This window comes from Heteronotia binoei, chromosome 16 (genome assembly GCF_032191835.1).
Source record: "Heteronotia binoei isolate CCM8104 ecotype False Entrance Well chromosome 16, APGP_CSIRO_Hbin_v1, whole genome shotgun sequence".
Classification (NCBI taxonomy): Eukaryota; Metazoa; Chordata; class Lepidosauria; order Squamata; family Gekkonidae; genus Heteronotia; species Heteronotia binoei.
The window spans coordinates 54,021,313-54,038,771 of NC_083238.1; the positions used below are offsets into that span (position 1 = coordinate 54,021,313).

Below are 17,459 nucleotides of genomic sequence, written 5' to 3' on the forward strand. Positions count from 1 at the left end.
TTGAGCCTTGACAAACAAAAGGCTTAATTAGATCCAAGTAGGCAGCCATGTTGGTCTGAAGTAGAAGAACAAAACAGGAGTCGATTGCACCTTTAAGACCAACTTAGTTTTATTCAGAATGTAAGCTTTCATGTGCTCTCTATGCACACTTCATCAGAAGAGGAATCCGGCACAGTGAACAGAGCCAGACATAGCTGGTTGGCAGTGGCCCAGAATGCAAACTGGTACAGATTTAAGAACCAATGACAGTGAAGTAAAATTATCTGGTAGGCAGTGATTTAGAAGGTAAAATGGTACAAATATAAGATTCAATGACAATAGTAAAATTAACAAATTGAGCAAACCTTTGATCTGCGTAGCAGCATGCGAAAGCAACAAAACAGTATGTCAAAATGTGAGTTTCTGTCAGTGACTCTATTGCTATGAACCTGGGCCAAAAGGAAGGAATTATGTTTAATTCATTAATTTAATTAATAGGCTTAATTGTTTTTTCCGTATGAACCATATATTAATGGCATATGTGTGAGAATCACCTATTCGGAAACAATATGTTGATACAGTCTTCCTAGTCTGAGACCATAGTACAGAATAAATGGCAGAATGTTTCAGGGTGGTTCTATGTTAAAATAAGACTGAGAACTTTACCAGATTCTTTCCAGATAAGCCAACTCTTTGTGTGAACTGAGTGGGGGCTACCAGCCGTTAAAGGGACCGGAAGCACCATTTTGAAGGTGGGAGACCGACCCATCTACCGTCTCCATGCCTTTCAGACTTCCTCATAGTTGGCTTTCCTCATTATTCTAGAACCTCCATAGCAACAGCAACTAGGTTCTAATCCCATGGCTTTCAGTAGGCCGGTCTGGTGGAGCTGCAAAGGGAGTGTTCTTTAACCCTGAGGATAGAAGCAACCTTCCCAAGAGATGAATGTGATGTATGCATTGGCTAGTTTTTAGATAATCCTGTTTAGATGTAGCGATGTATTTTTTTTGGTGCTGGGCACTCACCTTTTGAGGTTGATTTATTTATTTATTTTCTGTATTTATATCCCGCCCTCCCCGCCGGAGCAGACTCAGGGCGGCTAACAACATAAATATCCACAATAAAACACGAAAACCATAGAGCAATAAAAACTATTACAATAGTATCAGTTAAAATTAAACAATTTGCAATTTTAAATTATTAATACAATTTTTAAAACAACAGTTTTGGTGCTAAGTTCCATGCCATGATGTTGTACTTTGGTTGAAGGCCATTCGAAATAATGTTGTTTTGCAGGCCCTGCGGAATTGGGCAAGATCCCGCAAGGCTCTAACATCGTCTGGGAGTTGGTTCCACCAGTGGGGGGCCGCAATAGAGAAGGCTCTTTCTCTGGTAGCCTTCAATCTCGCCTCCCTCTGCCCGGGGATTTCTAATAGGTTTTGCAATCCAGATCTAAGTTCCCTCTGGGGAATATTTGGGGAGAGACGGTCCCTAAGGTAGACAGGTCCTCGGCCATATAGGGCTTTAAAGGTAGTAACCAGCACCTTGTAGCAAATCCAAAACACTATTGGCAACCAGTGCAGTCTCCACAGCCCCGGCTGTACATGGTCCCGAATAGAGAGACCCAATAACAGCCTGGCCGCAGCCTTCTGGATTCGGGACATGGGCAGCCCCATGTAGAGGGCATTACAGTAGTCTAGTCTCGAGGTGACCGTTGCATGAATCACTGTCGCTAAGTCGTCGTGCTCTAGGAAGGGTGCCAGCTGCTGTGCCCGCCTAAGATGGAAAAAGGCGGATCTCGCAGTGGCTGCTATCTGGGCCTCCATAGTTAATGTGGGCTCCCAAGCTCTTGACTTTAGGCGCCGATATCAGTGGTGCCCCATCAAAGGCTGGTAGAGGGATTTCCCTTCCCAGACCACCACGGCTCAGACAAAGGACTTCTGTCTTCATTGGATTCAGCTTCAGACGACTCGGCCTGAGCCACTCCGCCACAGCCCATAACGCCGGGGTCAATTTTGCTGACTCTCGGGGAATAATTCCACCTCTGCCCAAAAACAATGCTCCTGCAGCTGCCAAAATGACACTGAATTTGGTACTTGGAGATAGGTCACTGTCTTTTGCCAAATGTCCTAGAATCATAGAGGTGGAAGGGGTCTTACTGTTGAACAAAGAAGTTTTTCCTAATATCCAGTCAGTACCTTCCCTCCCTTAATTTAGACCTATGATTGCGAGTTCTCTCCTCTGCTGCCAACAGGAACAGCTCCCCGCCCTCCTTGAAGGGACAGACAGCCCTTCAGATACGTCAAGAGAGCAATTCTGTCCCCCCTCAACCTCCTCTTCTCCAGACTGAAGCTTCCCAAGTCCCTCAGCTTTTCCTCACAGGGCTTGGTCTCCAGGCCCCTGATCGTCCTCACCGCTCTCCTCTGCACCTGCTCCATTCTGTCTGCACTTTCTGAAGTGGAGCCTTCAGAACAAATTTCTTGTAGTGGGTAAAGCTGCTGTGTGTATCTATCACTCACAAACTTCACCTTGGGTCCCTTCATCCTTGTCAAAACACTGGAGTGAGGAGAGCCAGTTTGGTGTAGTGGTTAAGTGTGCAGACTCTTATTTGGGAGAACCGGGTTTGATTCCCCACTCCTCCACTTGCAGCTGCTGGAATGGCCTTGGGCCAGCCGTAGCTCTTACAGAATTGTCCTTGGAAGGGCAGCTTCTGTGAGAGCTCTCTCAGCCCCACTTACCTCACAGGGTAGGGTGTCTGTTGTGGTAGATAAAGGAGATTGTAAACCGCTGAGACTGATTCAGAGAGAAGGGCAGGGTATAAATCTATGATCTTCATCTCTCACCTGAACTTCAGATATTTCAATATTGCATGGCGGGGGGGGGGGGGGGAGTCAAGTTCTAGAGTTTGATGTTGGTTTTAAAAATAGATACTAAATTCCCCCCAAATCCAGTCTTTCTCAAGTTCTGCTCTTTTAGAATGCTTACCTAGGTTGGCCCTGGGTCTAGATTACTGTCTTTCAGCCTCAACTGCCCTCAGTTTATGTAGAAAATGTGAAATAAGGATAAGCAATGGATGGATGTAAGGGCTATTACATAATAACTGAAACTTGATTTTTTGAAAATTGAAGTTAGCTTTCTTCAAAGCTAAGAAAGGCAAACTCTGAACTCTTGACTTGTGCCAGGGAAAAACGAAATACTAGTCCGGGCTTGTGTGTATAAACTGCACACACTTGCAACTGATTTATGGTAACACCCCATTGGGTTTTCAGGGCAAGCGGAAGTAGTTGGCCATTGCCTTCCTTTGCAAAGCCTTCCGTGGTGGTCTCCCATCCAAGTTCCGACCCTGCTGAGCTCCTGAGATCTGACAAGATTAGGCTAAACTGTACCATTCATTCTTTTACCCACAGCCTAATTTATGTGTGTGTTCTGCCCTCATCAGTAACCACAGAGTCTTAATTTTGCCTCAGGTCAGAGGTGGAATTTTAGCAGGAGCTCCTTTGCATATTAGGCCACACCCCCTGATGCAGCCAATCCTCCAAGAGCTTACAAGGCTCTTTTTTGTAACCTCTTGGAGGATTGGCTACAACAGGAGTGTGTGGCCTAATATGCAAAGGAGCTCCTGCTAGAATTCCACCACTGTCTCAGGGTAAACAAGGATCTTGGAAGATCTGTGGTTTGGTTTTGGCATCTTTATAGGAAAGGTTTGAAAAAGACCAATAAGGCAGTTAATGAATTGACCTCACCCCCTTTATAAAAACCTGTTTTTTGAAACAGAAGAGTGGAAGAGGGCGCGCGAATGTTGAGGCCCCTCAAGAAGCCGCTACCTAGAAACGAGCAAGCGGACGAGGCGGCTTACTTAGCGCAGTTAGCCGCCCAGAGGAACGCCAGCGCTTTCTTCGAGAAATACGAGAGGAGTGAACTCCAGGAGTTGCTCACCACTTCTTTCTGCAGTTGGTTGGCCTCCAAAGATGACCTCCGCCACCCCATGGAGCTCCCCAGTGGGCTCATGTCTCAGATGAGAAGCATAACTTACCCCAACGTGATCCTGCTCACGCCGGTGGAGCCGGGAATCGATCTGGACGCTAAGGAGATCCACCAGATTGTCCGGGAGTTGGCCGTCGGGGTTTATTGTCTGAACCAAATCCCCTCCATTAGTTTAGACGCCAATTACGACCAGAGCACTTCTTGTTCGCTTCCTCCGGCGTACTACGATACGAGAATCGGTCAGATGTTGATCAGCGTCGACTACATGCTGAAGGCCTTGTGGCACGGGGCGTACATGCCGAAAGAGAAACGCGTGAGATTCTCAGAACTGTGGCGTTCGAGCATGGACATTGATGTCGACGGGGCCCCCCAGACTGAGAAAACGGCCTGTGCAGAGTTTTGTTCAGCAGGTAAGTTGTGAGGATGACGTCGAGGGTTGGCACGTTTTATACATGAAAAACACTTTGCTGTAGAGCAGGGGTGGCCAAACTGTGGCTCTTTCACACATATTGTGTGGCTCTCAAAGTCCCCACTGCCCTATTGGCCAGCTTGGGGAAGGCATTTAAATTTAAAGTTGCTTTCTTTCCACTTTTCCTTCCCCCATCTATTTGCTGTTCTTCCTCCCTCCGTCCCTCCCTCCCTCAAACGTCTGATGTTCGTGTCTTGTGGCTCTCAAATATCTGATGTCTATTTTATGTGGCTCTTGCATTAAGCAAGTTTGGCCACCCCTGCTGTAAAGAGATGTCTGCAAAAGTCACATAGAACAGAAGTTCCCAGTTTGGTGCTGTCTGCAAATAACTTTCCTGGTGCCGGCCAAGTACTTTTAGAATGCAGATGGGCTTTTTCCTAGCAAGGATTCTGATTGGTCATTGACGATCTGATGGTCAGTGCAATTTTTTTTTTAAATTGCTTTGGCGGCAGCTGCCACTACAGCACAAGGATATTCAATGTAAGCTTTGTGGAAGCAAGAAAAGGAAACTATGTTCGTTTAAAAAATGCATCTTGTTAAGTGGTGCTTCTGCCTGAAGTGTTACAGAGCTGCTATCAAAGTTATACAGAACCTCACTTCCTGAGATGCGATGGATGGCTCCGCCTACTGTGGCAGCCATTTTGTAGTCGCGCCCTTTGCCCTGTGTCAGAATTCCAAAGATGTCTGCAGGCTCAAAAAGGGTAGGGATCCCGGACGTAGAACATAATGCACAATGACTGAATATATCGGTTTTGCCATGTGCGAATCTACACTTACAGGGAAGTTTCAGCCAGTCGTAGCTCCCTGGCTATGAAGTAAAGTAGAAATATGTGTGTGACATCTTAATTTAGTGTGAGACTGAAGGAGCGTTCATAGGAGCTTGTAAAAATAAGGGGTGCCCACTTCTTAACATTGGCTTAACATCCCTCACTGTCCAGCCACAGTTATAGTTATTGGCCATGCTGGTTGGGGCTGATGGGAGTGGTAGGCGAAAAACATCTGGAGAGCTACCGTTGGCCACCCCTGTTCTATGGCATTGGACCTCACTGAGGTCCCTACCCTCTTCAGCCCCCCCCCTAAATATCCAGGGATTTTCTACCCAGAGTTGGCAACCCTGGTGGTGAGTGGCAACTCCAAAATATGGTCTACACAACCAAAGACGAAGATGCTGTAAAGTCACCTCCATTCTAGACATGAAATCCCAGCATAATTAATCCTTAGTTATGCTGAGACAGACTCTCAGCATAATCAAGGATACATCTATCTCTGATTCAGACATATTTATTACCTTTGGTATGTTTTTCCCCTCAGTTGAACCAAAACAGATGATAGACATATATACTAAACTTTTTTTTTTCCTTTTTCAAAATTTCATTTAAGTTGAAAACAAGAACAATAAACATAACAAGAGTATATACTAAGCTCATTATTCTTTTAGTCCAGGGGTGTCAAATGTGTGGCCCAAGGGCCAGATCAAGCCCCCGGAAAGCTCCTATCAGGCCCCTGAGCAACTGGCTGTCATCTGCTTCCTTCTCCCCCTCTCTTGCTTCCTTCTGCATCGCACCTTGCTTTGCCAGGCTTGCACAATCGCACAGGAGCTACAGAGCAAAGCCTCTATTTCCTCCAGTGGCTGACCAGCACATGAGGCAACTTATGTACAAAAGCTCACGATGCCCTGCCATTTCATGTTTCCCCCTAGGTCTTAGGCTCAAAAGCACTGACCATGAGATTTCTATAATGAATGTCAATAATTCTAGAGTAGATTTGCAGTTTAAAGATACACACCGGAGCAGCCTACTCAGGATTGCTACAGCACAGACATTGTCTCTGGATTCTGATGCAATAGTTCAGAGCAAGAGATGTCAGTTATCAGAAACCGTTAAATAAAATATTGCAAGAGTACTAATCTTTTAAGTTTTTTAAAACACTATTTAATTGTGTTTGTGTACTTCATAAAGTTTATATCTCTTCTGCTATATGGCATTACATTTTATGACACACACGGCCCGGCCCGACAAAGTCTCATTTACGTGAGATCTGGCCCTCACAACAAATGAGTTTGACACCCCTGTTTTAATCTGTTAACAACACCTTCATTGCTCTGTATGCTAATTGACTGCCTGCCATCTAGATGTATATGACTGTTGTTTCTGTTTTCATCCCATTCTATCTGAAGAAGTGTGCTTGCACACGAAAGTGCATATCTTGAATAAAACTTTGTTGGTCTTAAAGGTGCCACTGGATTGAAACTTTGTTCTACTGCTTCAAACCAACATGGCCGCCCTCCTGGACCAGTTCAGAGTTGACAACCTTAAGGTCAAAGGGTGGTTGGATACACAGCGTTTTACTACATTCTATCATTATTAATGTTTATTCTGTCGTTATCATTATCCATGTTTTTTTTTCCTTATTCCTTTCCTGGTGTCATTTGGAATTCTAAATTAATTCAGAGGAAAACATGGAGACAAAACAAACTTTTTAATTCTTCTTGTAAGATATGGCTAAGAAGGCGAAATGTTCTCGCTCCAGATTTCTCCTCAAGCAACTGTTGGTAATCCACCTTGGTTTCCCCCAGGACAAAATGGGTTAGGCCTTGAAGACTGGAAACAAGCAGAAATAAGTCGGATTGTAGATCTTTTGGCAAAAGGTAAATTTACAGACAAAGCAAAACTGGAACAAAAATTAGGATTTCAAGTATGGTGGTTTGCATACCTTCAAGCTGGCCAGCTTGAAAACACAACCCCGTGCCCTCAGACTGAGTTTGGGCAACTTGTCTATTTTAAAAAAACAGACAAGCAAGGGGGATTATCTTTATAATAAAAAAAACTTATCTGAGGACATTTTACATTTGCTGACAAGCTTGTTTCGAGTGCAAACAAAAATGCTTCGGACAGGCTGGGACATGGGGGAATTTGAGCCATATCTCAGGGGTAGCCAACAGTAGCTCTCCAGATGTTTTTTTGCCTACCACTCCCATCTGCCCCAGCCATTGGCCATGATGGCTGGGGCTGATGGGAGTTGTAGGCAAAAAACATCTGGAGAGGTACTGTTGGCCACCCCTGCCATATCTAATACTCTATATTGAAACCCGCAGCATAAGGTTAATGTTATGTATCTGCTGTGTTCACTGTGAGTAGGCTTGTTGTGTATCTGCTGTGTTCTCTGTGAGTAGGCCTGAGTCTAAAGCACGCTTCCATTACTCTCCAGAATCCTGATGCCTGCATTCCAATTGGCTGTTCTCTTAGAACCGGCCAATCGGGACGTGAGGCATTTCTTCCCGCAAATGCAAACGAAGGATCCAGGAGAGACCAATAGGAGGGATTGCTGCCGACTGAAGGGGGCATGTTTAACTTAGCCACAGTGTATATATTGTGTGGAGTGGCCTATGCTGTTGTGACTGTTTCTTCTTGCAATAAAGTTTTCTTGGTTGATTCTGAGCAGTCTCGACTCGCTGTACAATAGTTACCACAAGTATGACCTGAAATATTTGACTCTTGATGTGTTTATTTTTGTGTCATATATTGATAGATCTTTTATGTACCCGTGTATGATGTAGGACTAATTGATATTTCGAGAGACCCAGATTTTAAAGGGATCTACGATGAAAACTTTAACGAAGATCCAACATACGAGCCAGACAGCGCGGAGGAAAAAGACTTCTTCATGCAGTTTGCGGACTACATCTTGCTGCAACTAGCTTTTGCCACAGTGGAGGTTCAACAAACCGACAACGTGTTCAAATTTGAGGCGGCGTATACCCTTACAAATGCCATTCGGATGACCAATGACCGCTTGGACACCACCGGGTACCAGAGGCTGCAGCAGCGGCTAGTGCTCCAGCAAAAGCTGATCAAGAAATACCTCGAACGGAAAGCAGACATCCGGAAAAACATCGCGTACCTCAAACTGATGAGCTTTCTCATTCCGTTTATGACCACCTTGAAAAGAAAAAACAAAATCCCCAATCTAAATCGACTTCTTCAGCCGTACTCAGGTAAGGGTGCATTTTGTCTGGAGGGAGTTGGGTTTCCCTGGATCTGTTTAACGAGATCGGGGTAATTGTAAGTTTGTTGCGATGATGTCATGGGAGGATCTTGTGATGTCACACTGTATAGCAGGATTAATACCTGATTAGCCCAGGCTAGCCCAATCTCATTAGATCTCCGAAGTCTAGCATTTTGCGTGTGCTCAGAGATAAGTTGCGAGTAGTGATGAAATTAATCATAAGAACATAAAAGAGAAGATATTGGATTTATATTCCACCCTCCACTCTTAATCTCAGAGTGGCTCACTGTCTCCTTTACCTTCCTCACCCACAACAGACACCCTGTGAGGTAGGTGGGGCTCAGAGAGCTGAGAGGTGAGGTAGGTGGGGCTCAGAGAGCCGGTTTGGTGTAGTGGTTAAGTGCACGGACTCTTATCTGGGAGAACCGGGTTTGATTCCCCACTCCTCCACTTGCAGCTGCTGGAATAGCCTTGGGTCAGCCATAGCTCTCACAAGAGTTGTCCTTGAAAGGGCAGCTGTTGTAAGAGCTCTCTCAGCCCCGCCTACCTCACAGGGTGCCTGTTGTGGAGGGGGGGGAGGTAAAAGGAGTTTGTGAGCTGCTTTGAGACTCTGAGATTCAGAGTGGAGGGTGGAGTATAAATCCAATATCATCTCTTTATGTTCTTATGATTTAAAAAGTAAGAGGAAAAGCTATATTTTTATTGTTTCTCAAATTATCTGTATATTGTTTCAGTGGAATAAGCAGCGTCATTCACGTAGAGCCATGCTGTTCAGTGACAGAAAGGAAATTAATTAGTAAGAAAGGTTAAAACGCTTGGGACTCTTTAGCTTGGAGAAACATCGACTGTGGGGTGACATGATAGAGGTTTGCAAGATGATGCATGGGATGGAGAAAATAGAGAAAGAAGTCCTTTTCTCCCTTTCTCACAATGCAAGAACTCGTGGGCATTCTGTTAAATTGCTGAGCAGTCAGGTTAAAACGTATAGAAGGAAGTCCTTCTTCACCCAAAGGGTGATTTATGTGGAATTTACTGCCACAGGAGGTGGTGGCGGCCACAAGCATAGCCAGCTTTAAGAGGGGATTGGATAAGAATATGGAGCTATTAGCCACAGAGTGTGTGTGTGTGTATGTGTGTGTATATATATATATATATATATATATATATATACACACACACACACACTGCAGTACTGCAGTCTGAGCTCTCTGCTTATGACCTGAGTTCGATCCTGGCAGAAGCTGGGTTCAGGTAGCTAGCTCAGGTTGACTCAACCTTCCATCCTTCCGAGGTTGGTCAAATGAGTACCCAGCTTGCTGGGGGGAAAGTGTAGATGACTGGGGAAGGCAATGGCAAACCACCCCGTAAAAAGTCTGCCGTGAAAATGTTGTGATGCGACATCACCCCAGAGTCGGAAACGACTGGTGCTTGCACAGGGGACTACCTTTTTTAATCTACTGTGAAAGGAAAGCCTGTTTTTTCTTTTTTTGCTAGATGACAAAGTCAAAACTGAACGTGAACTTCCCCCGTTTTTGCTCGGGTCAGATTTTAAGTGCCAGCACTTCACGTATGCTCAGAACCAATATTTCCATCTCCACGGTGGCATTGAATTTGATGTTGGCACACCTCCCCTGGAAGATATCTCCGATGAGATCAAGGTATTTATGCCTTGTTTTGAAATCATCTTATATGGACACCTGCATGTGGATGGCAATAAGCGAATACTGTGGTATGGATTAACATTCTTTTTGAAAGAAACTTGTCTTCGTGCAATCCTTTTAGAACTGCATGAACAGTAAAGCAGAAAGGACAAATTTTCTTGTCATTTGATAAATGCACAGCTATGCCCATGCCTCTGAAGTAGGGTTGCCAATCCCTAGCTGCGGGCAGGGGATCCCCCGGTTTGGAGGCCCTCTCCCCGCTATAAAACACAGTAGCCATAAATCACAGCAATCGCTTGTGATTTTTAGGAGCCACATTTATGCTCTGGATGCGGTTGTTACTGAAAAGGAACTAGATAGTGCACTTTCAATCCACTTTCGTTGTACTTTCCAACTGGATTTCACTATGTGAACTGGCAACATCCAGTTGGAAAGTGGATTGAAAGTACATTATTTAGTGCGTGTGATCTCAGACCTTGATTCTGGCAGGGCTAATATATTTTCTAAGCATTCACGCAATGTTCCCCTCTAAGCTGCAGAGTCTCGTGAGCAAAAATTCTATTTTGTGAGCTCCTGGCATTAAAGTTCTGAGCTCCTGCATCAATTAGTGTGCTCTGGGGCCACCTTCCTGAGCTAAGATGAAAATGTGTGAGCTGGAGGCTAAAAATCTGTGAGCTAGCTCACGCTAACTCAGCTTAGAGGGAACACTGGTGGCCAGTTGTTGCTGTTATTTTTATTATCATTATTATTGTGTCTTGTTGCAGGCTGCCTATGATGATATGTATTTATGCGCCACAAAGCATCTTACTCAGCTGCTGGACCCGGACGTGCCCTATAGAGAACATTATCCAATCCCGGTGATGGATTTTGAAGGCAAGAGGTAAAGCTCACACAGAATGTTATCTGTTCCGTTGCAGGGCAGCTTACGGAGCAGGGTTCAAAGTTGGGTTCCGAAGAGCTCTTCCCATCTACCTAAATACGTCTGCATGTGACCCAGATGGTATTGCCTGTTTGCATGTTTAAAGAAAGCATTTGAATGACCAACAATTCCAGTAAAAATGTGATCATTGATGGTGAAAAGGCAGTACAGATTTTCAAGTGCAAAATCTGGGGATTGGTAAGCAAAATATCTGGCCTTGTACTAAAGAACCATCCCATGCTAAAGAACTCCAGACAGAATCCCATGTGATATCGGAGGTTTCATTGTTGTCAGAGGCTAGATGGCCATCTGACAACAATGAGGGTCCTGTGGATTTTAAAAGGTAAAAGTAGTCCCCTGTGCAAGCACCAGTCGTTTCTGACTCTGGGGTGACGTTGCTTTCACAACGTTTTCACGGCAGACTTTTTATGAAGTGGTTTGCCATTGCCTTCCCCAGTCATCTACACTTTCCCCCCAGCAAGCTGGGTACTCATTTGACCGACCTTGGAAGGATGGAAGGCTGAGTCAACCTGAGCCAGCTACCTGAACCAGCTTCTGCCGGGATTGAACTCAGGTCGTGAGCAGGGAGTTCAGACTGCAGTTCTGCAGCTTTACCACTCTGCGCCACAGGGAGGTATTTGCAAGTTTCCTGCATTGTGCAGGGGGTTGCACTAGATGACCCTGAAGGTCCCTTCCAACTCTATGATTCTGTGATATAAAATACGGCAGGGCTTGTGTTTTCTATGTTCCCTGTTTCACAGTCAGTTTAAAAAGGTAAGGTAGTCCTCTGTGCAAGCACCAGTTGTTTCCGACTCTGGGGTGACGTTGCTTTCACGTTTTCACGGCAGACTTTTTATGAAGTGGTTTGCCATTGCCTTCCCCATCCCAGTCAATTACACCTACCCTTACTTTCTAGTCTATCTAGCCTCTACTTTTCATCTGCTGTTCCTTCAGTGCCTGAGTTCTAGATCTGTAAACCAGAGAAACTCATATGTTTCTAATTTCTAGAATGGTAGCAGTATTTATTACAAGATTTTGCATGGGATAAAGAAGGTAGAGAAAGAAGTCCTTTTCTCCCTTTCTCACAATACGAGAACTTGTGGGCACTCCATGAAATTGCTGAGCAGTCAGGTTAGAACGGATAAAAAGAAGTTCTTCTTCACCCAAAGGGTGATTCACACGTGGAATTCACTGCCACAGGAGGTGGTGGCGACTACAAGCATAGCCAGCTTCAAGAGAGGATTGGATAAAAATATGGAGCAGAGGTCCATCAGTGACTATTAGCCACAGTGTGTGTATGTGTATATATATATATATACATATGTGTCTATATAGATATATATACATATGTGTGTATATACATATATATATGTATATGTATATGTATATATCTTGAAGCTGTCTATGCTTGTAGCCGCCACCACCTCCTGTGGCAGTGAATTCCACATGTTAATCACCCTTTGGGTGAAGGACTTCCTTCTATCCATTTTAACCTGACTGCTCAGCAATTTTATTGAATGCCCACGAGTTCTTGTATTGTGAGAAAGGGAGAAAAGGACTTCTTTCTCTACTTTCTCCATCCCATGCATAAACCAATTTAAAACAATTAAAAAGTTCAAAATTAAGACAATTAAGCCACAGCTCACATTAGGTGAAGCGGCATAGATGATATAAACAGATCGATTAGGCTTACTTGTCCCAACCTAGGGGACATCCCGGCTATATTGGTTTCAAGGAACAGTACAATGCAATCAGTGCAGGGGGGCCCATTTAAATGATAGGACGCCCGTCTGCCTCAGCCATAGGCCCGGCGGAACAGCTCCGTCTTACAGGCCCTCCGGAATGGTAACAAATCCTGGAGAGCCCAAACCTCCATGGGGAGCTGATTCCACCAGGTCGGGGCCAGGACTGAAAGGCCCTGGCCTTAATTGAGGTAAGCCAGACATCCTTTGGACCAGGGATGGTCAGAAGATGTTGGCTGGCCGATCGTAGCGACCTCCGGGGCTCATATGGGAAGAGACGGTCCCACAGATATGCCTGTCCCAGGCGGCACAAGGCTTTGAATGTCAATACTAAAACCTTAAAGCAGATCCGGTACTCAATTGGTAGCCAGTGCATTTTTAATTGCATTTTATTGGTTTTGTTGTATTCGGCTGGTTTTACTTGGATGTAATTTGCCCTGAGCCCACTTGGGAAACGGCGGAATATAAATTTACCAAAATAAAATAAAATAAATAATTCCAGAAGTGGCATCACATCCTCCCTGAGGCGGGATTTATGTTTGTACATCTTTTGTACCCTCAGTAACCCAAACAACCTGTCATTTTCAAGAGCTCGTACATATGACCAAATTAGGTTTCCAGGCTACACAGATAAACTTTATTAGACTCCAAGCTTCTCCTTTAGACAGAAGGCTTAAATACAGGTAGAAAGGCAAAGCAATTAGATAACATTAGTACAATTTCAGAACACAGTTTTTGTTGTTGTTCAGTCGCACAGTTGAGTCCGACTCTTTGCGACCCCCTGGACCAAGTCACGCCAGGCCCTCCTGTCTTCCACCATCCTCTGAAGTCTGCTCAAATTCATGTTTGTTACATCAGTAACGCTGTCCAGCCACCTCCTCTTTTGCCGTCCCCTTCTCCTTTTGCCTTCTGCCTTTCCCAGCATCAGGATCTTCTCCAGGGAGTGCTCCCTTCTCACTGGGTGGCCAAAGGATTAGAGCTTCAGCTTCAGCATCTGACCTTCCAGGGAACAGTCTGGGTTGATTTCCCTTAGGACTGACTGACTGGATCTTCTTGCAGTCTAAAGGACTCTCAAGATTCTTCTCCAGCACTGCAGCTCGAAAGCAACTATTCTTCTGCGCTCAGCCTTCCTTATGGTCCAGCTCTCTGGAATAGGGACTTAGACTTTTCAGTCACACAGTCGAGTCTGACTGTGAGCCAGTTTGGTATAGTGGTTAAATGCGCGGACTCTTATCTGGGAGAACTGGGTTTGATTCCCCCCTCCTCCACTTACAGCTGCTGGAATGGCCTTGGGTCAGCCATAGCTCTTGTAGGAATTGTCCTTGAAGGGAGAACTTCCGGTAATGGCGTGGTGCGGCTGAGCGGCTTCTCCCGAGTCTCGGGAGACAACTCAGTTTGCTGAGCATTTGAGGGGGGCTCTCCATTGGGGAGCACCGCCTTAAGAAGTGACGGAAGTCACATCGAAGTTTGGGGAGCTTCTGGGGATCGGGGGGGGAGCGGAGGCTCCTCTTTTCAACCTCAGCTGTCCCTGCAGCCGATGCTTCAGCAACGCTTCAGCGATTAACCGGGCCACCGGACAAAGGAGTGAAAGGAGACAACAGCTTCATTCCTCTTAAATAACAAAAGAAAGAACTAAACTGAAATCCCAGCTCCTGTTGACTTGTGCTAGCACTGGAGTCTTAGCTGCTGACGGCGGTCAAAGAAAACACGGAGAACGGACAGCGGCGGAGAGCGGAAAGAAGCGGAGGGAAGCGGGGAGAAAGTAAGAAAATAACAGCATGAAATATGACAGGTACGAACTGTGGTGGGCTGAGGTCGGAGGGAAGTCCATGACAAACTGTACTGAGGAGAAGGAATAAAAAGATTGAAAGAAGGAGGGAAACTGAGACGCTTACAGTAAAGGGGAACGGGCAAGTTGAAGAGAAGGCGAGCGGAGAGAAAATTAATGGCGGACAGCGGTCGCGGTTGCGGCTGTGACAGGAGAGACTGAACTGTGGGGCCCGAGAGACTGGAATTTTGATTGTGCAAATAAGTTGGACTATAGGGACTTACAGTGAATAACATAGTATTAATAGCAGTGGTCGAAGTGGAAAGAAGGTATAAAGAGAAGAGAGAAAGAGAAAGAAAAAGGGAAGTCGTTTGGAATTGCCATGTGGCTTGAAAGTGAAAGTAAGAGAAGGGAAAAGAATGGCGTTTCTACGGAGAGTGAATAGGTACGGGCTTTGATATCTGGTGAACAGTTTAAAACAGTGTTAAAGAGAAGTAGTACATAAGACCTTGGAGGCGTATAATTTGCAAAGGGTGGGGAGAGGGTTTTTAGCAGCGGTTGCGCTGCGGCTGTCTCCCCACTGAAGATGGGTTGTTGAAAACTGCTTGGAGGCTTCCTGGATTAACTTGTGGACTGAGAAATAACAAAAACTAACACTAAACAGTAGAGGGGAAGAGGAAGAAAAGAAGAAGGAAATAAGGAAGTACAGAAGAAGGAGCCGCGGTGTGGGAGAAGAAGAACGAGGGAAGAGGAAGAGAAAGGAGGTGGATAGAGAGAGTGATTGGAGTGAATAGAAGAGGACCTGACTGTAAGACTGTAAGACTGTAGGACAAATTATAGACAAGGAACTGAACTGATTGACAAAGAACTGAAGATTGCTGTTGTTAGTAAATTTGCTGAATAGTGGTAAGAAAGACAATACATAACTGGTGTATCAAGGAAAGTAATTTGTTATTGAATAGAGCTTCTGAGGGATTAAGGCATTGTACTACTTATTGAAAACTTTATTGTATTAGAGAACCATATAGTAGGAAACCAGGAGAACTGTACCAATTAATTTAAAATCCTGATTGTTTAATGTAATGAGTTGAGGGGTTGATAATTATTTAAGGTGTAGATAAATTGTTGGGACTAAATAATGAATTAATGTACTAAGGAATTAATGAATTGAATGGTTTTATTTTATATAAGTGTTAAAGAATCTGGTTGGACCAATTATTTAACTAACATTGCTTAATATTTAGTAATTAAGCCAGCAACCCCGAAAGCCCTTACGGAACAGAAATGGGTCCAAAAAAAATTGGGCAAGGTACCCCTTCTCCTACCCCAGCGGCAGGAGGGGGCAAAAAAACACCAGAGGTAACAAATCAAGAGGCTATTGAAAAACTACAGAGCATGGTGATGGAGGGTTTCAAGCAAAACCAAGAGGCACTAGAAAATATGAAAACCGACTTAATGGGACAGATAACGAAAACGAACAAACAACTTGAAGAATTCCAAAAACAATTATTAGGGAATACCCAACAGATTCACTGCCTGACTGCTAAGGTAGATAAAATTGCGGAAAAAGAGAAAGAAGTATTTAATATTGCGAGAGGAAACAAAGAAAGTGTGGCTCAACTTGAGGAAAGGGTAATAAAACTTGAGATGGAGAAGGCAGCGTATATATTACGCTTTCAAAATTTGCCAGAAGAAAAAGGTGAAAAATTATTAGAGAAGATTGTGGAATTGTTGACTTTTGAAGATGAAGAGTGGTTGGAAGAAGGAAGGAGAGATATTGAGTGGGTGAAAAGAGTCTCCTCCAATTACACGAGGAAGTATAAATTGGCAAGAGAAGTACAAGTTAAATTTACTCGTCTTGCAACATGTGAAAGAATCCTTAAAAAAACTAAAGATCAGGAACTGAAGTGGAAGGAGACTAATATCAAGGTGCTGAAGGAAGTTCCCTGGGAAGTTCGGCAACGCAGAGCCAAATATCGAAAATTAGCAACGTGGCTGACGCGACACTCAGTGCAATTCAAATGGTTGGTGCCGGAAGGGATGTTCTTTACATACCACACAAAAAGACAGAATATAACCTCACTGGAAAAACTAGAGGAATTCTGGGACCAGTATGTAGACCCAAGCAGCCGGGAATCCGAAACGGGGGACGAGCAAGAAGACCAAGAAGAAGAAGAGGTCTCAAGTAAAGCCGAAGAGGGAATTGGGCAGAAGTTTCAGAACAAAGGAATAAAGACAAGGACGCAAACCAAAAAAGTATCCAAAGTTAAGGCAGATAGTATAGACTTGTTAAAATGAATACCAAGACCGAAGTACAAATAATATCAGTTAATGTTAACGGTCTAAATGAACCGGGCAAGAGAAGAAGGATTTTCCAGCAACTTAAAAAGACTGCCTCTGCAATAATTTGTCTACAAGAGACGCACATTCAAGAAAAAGATGCAAAATACCTACAAAATGCGAAGTTAGGCACTCTATACCATTCATCTGATCCGGAAAGAAAAAGGAAAGGGGTCGCCATATATGTATCTAAATCTATTCAATCAAACTGTTTATATTCAGATAACAAGGGAAGAACGCTAATAGTAGAGATAGATCATTGTGGCAACAAGCTGATATTAGTGAACATCTATGCCCCTAATGAAAATTTGGGAAAATTTTACAAAATTCTGCACGAAAAATTGACGGAAATTGAACCAAAGAATTGTTGTATTATTGGGGACTTTAACGCGGTGTTTGACATAGAAAAAGATAAGAAATTTGAAGAAACTAAAAAAAGGAAGCTGCGAAGTGGACTACCGAAAGAATTTTTGAAATTAGCAGATGAGTTTAACCTGCTGGATGTATGGAGGACTAAGAATCCATCAACGAAAGATTACACCTATTATTCTTCGGTACACAAATGCTGGTCGAGGATTGACATGTGTTGGCT

The 17,459-nt window shown here is 44.2% G+C and overlaps 1 protein-coding gene across 1 annotated transcript in view; it reads left to right on the forward strand.

Moving 5' to 3' along the window:
- The first annotated feature begins 3,760 nt into the window (after positions 1–3,760).
- Positions 3,761–17,459, forward strand: part of ANKAR (ankyrin and armadillo repeat containing) — a 72,066-nt gene continuing 58,367 nt past the window's right edge. The window contains exons 1-5 of the mRNA XM_060257055.1: positions 3,761–4,373; positions 7,989–8,426; positions 9,932–10,095; positions 10,863–10,971; positions 15,858–16,783. Coding sequence (XP_060113038.1) covers positions 3,776–4,373; positions 7,989–8,426; positions 9,932–10,095; positions 10,863–10,971; positions 15,858–16,783 — 2,235 coding nt within the window. The 5' untranslated portion in view covers positions 3,761–3,775. The remainder of the gene's footprint in view (positions 4,374–7,988; positions 8,427–9,931; positions 10,096–10,862; positions 10,972–15,857; positions 16,784–17,459) is intronic.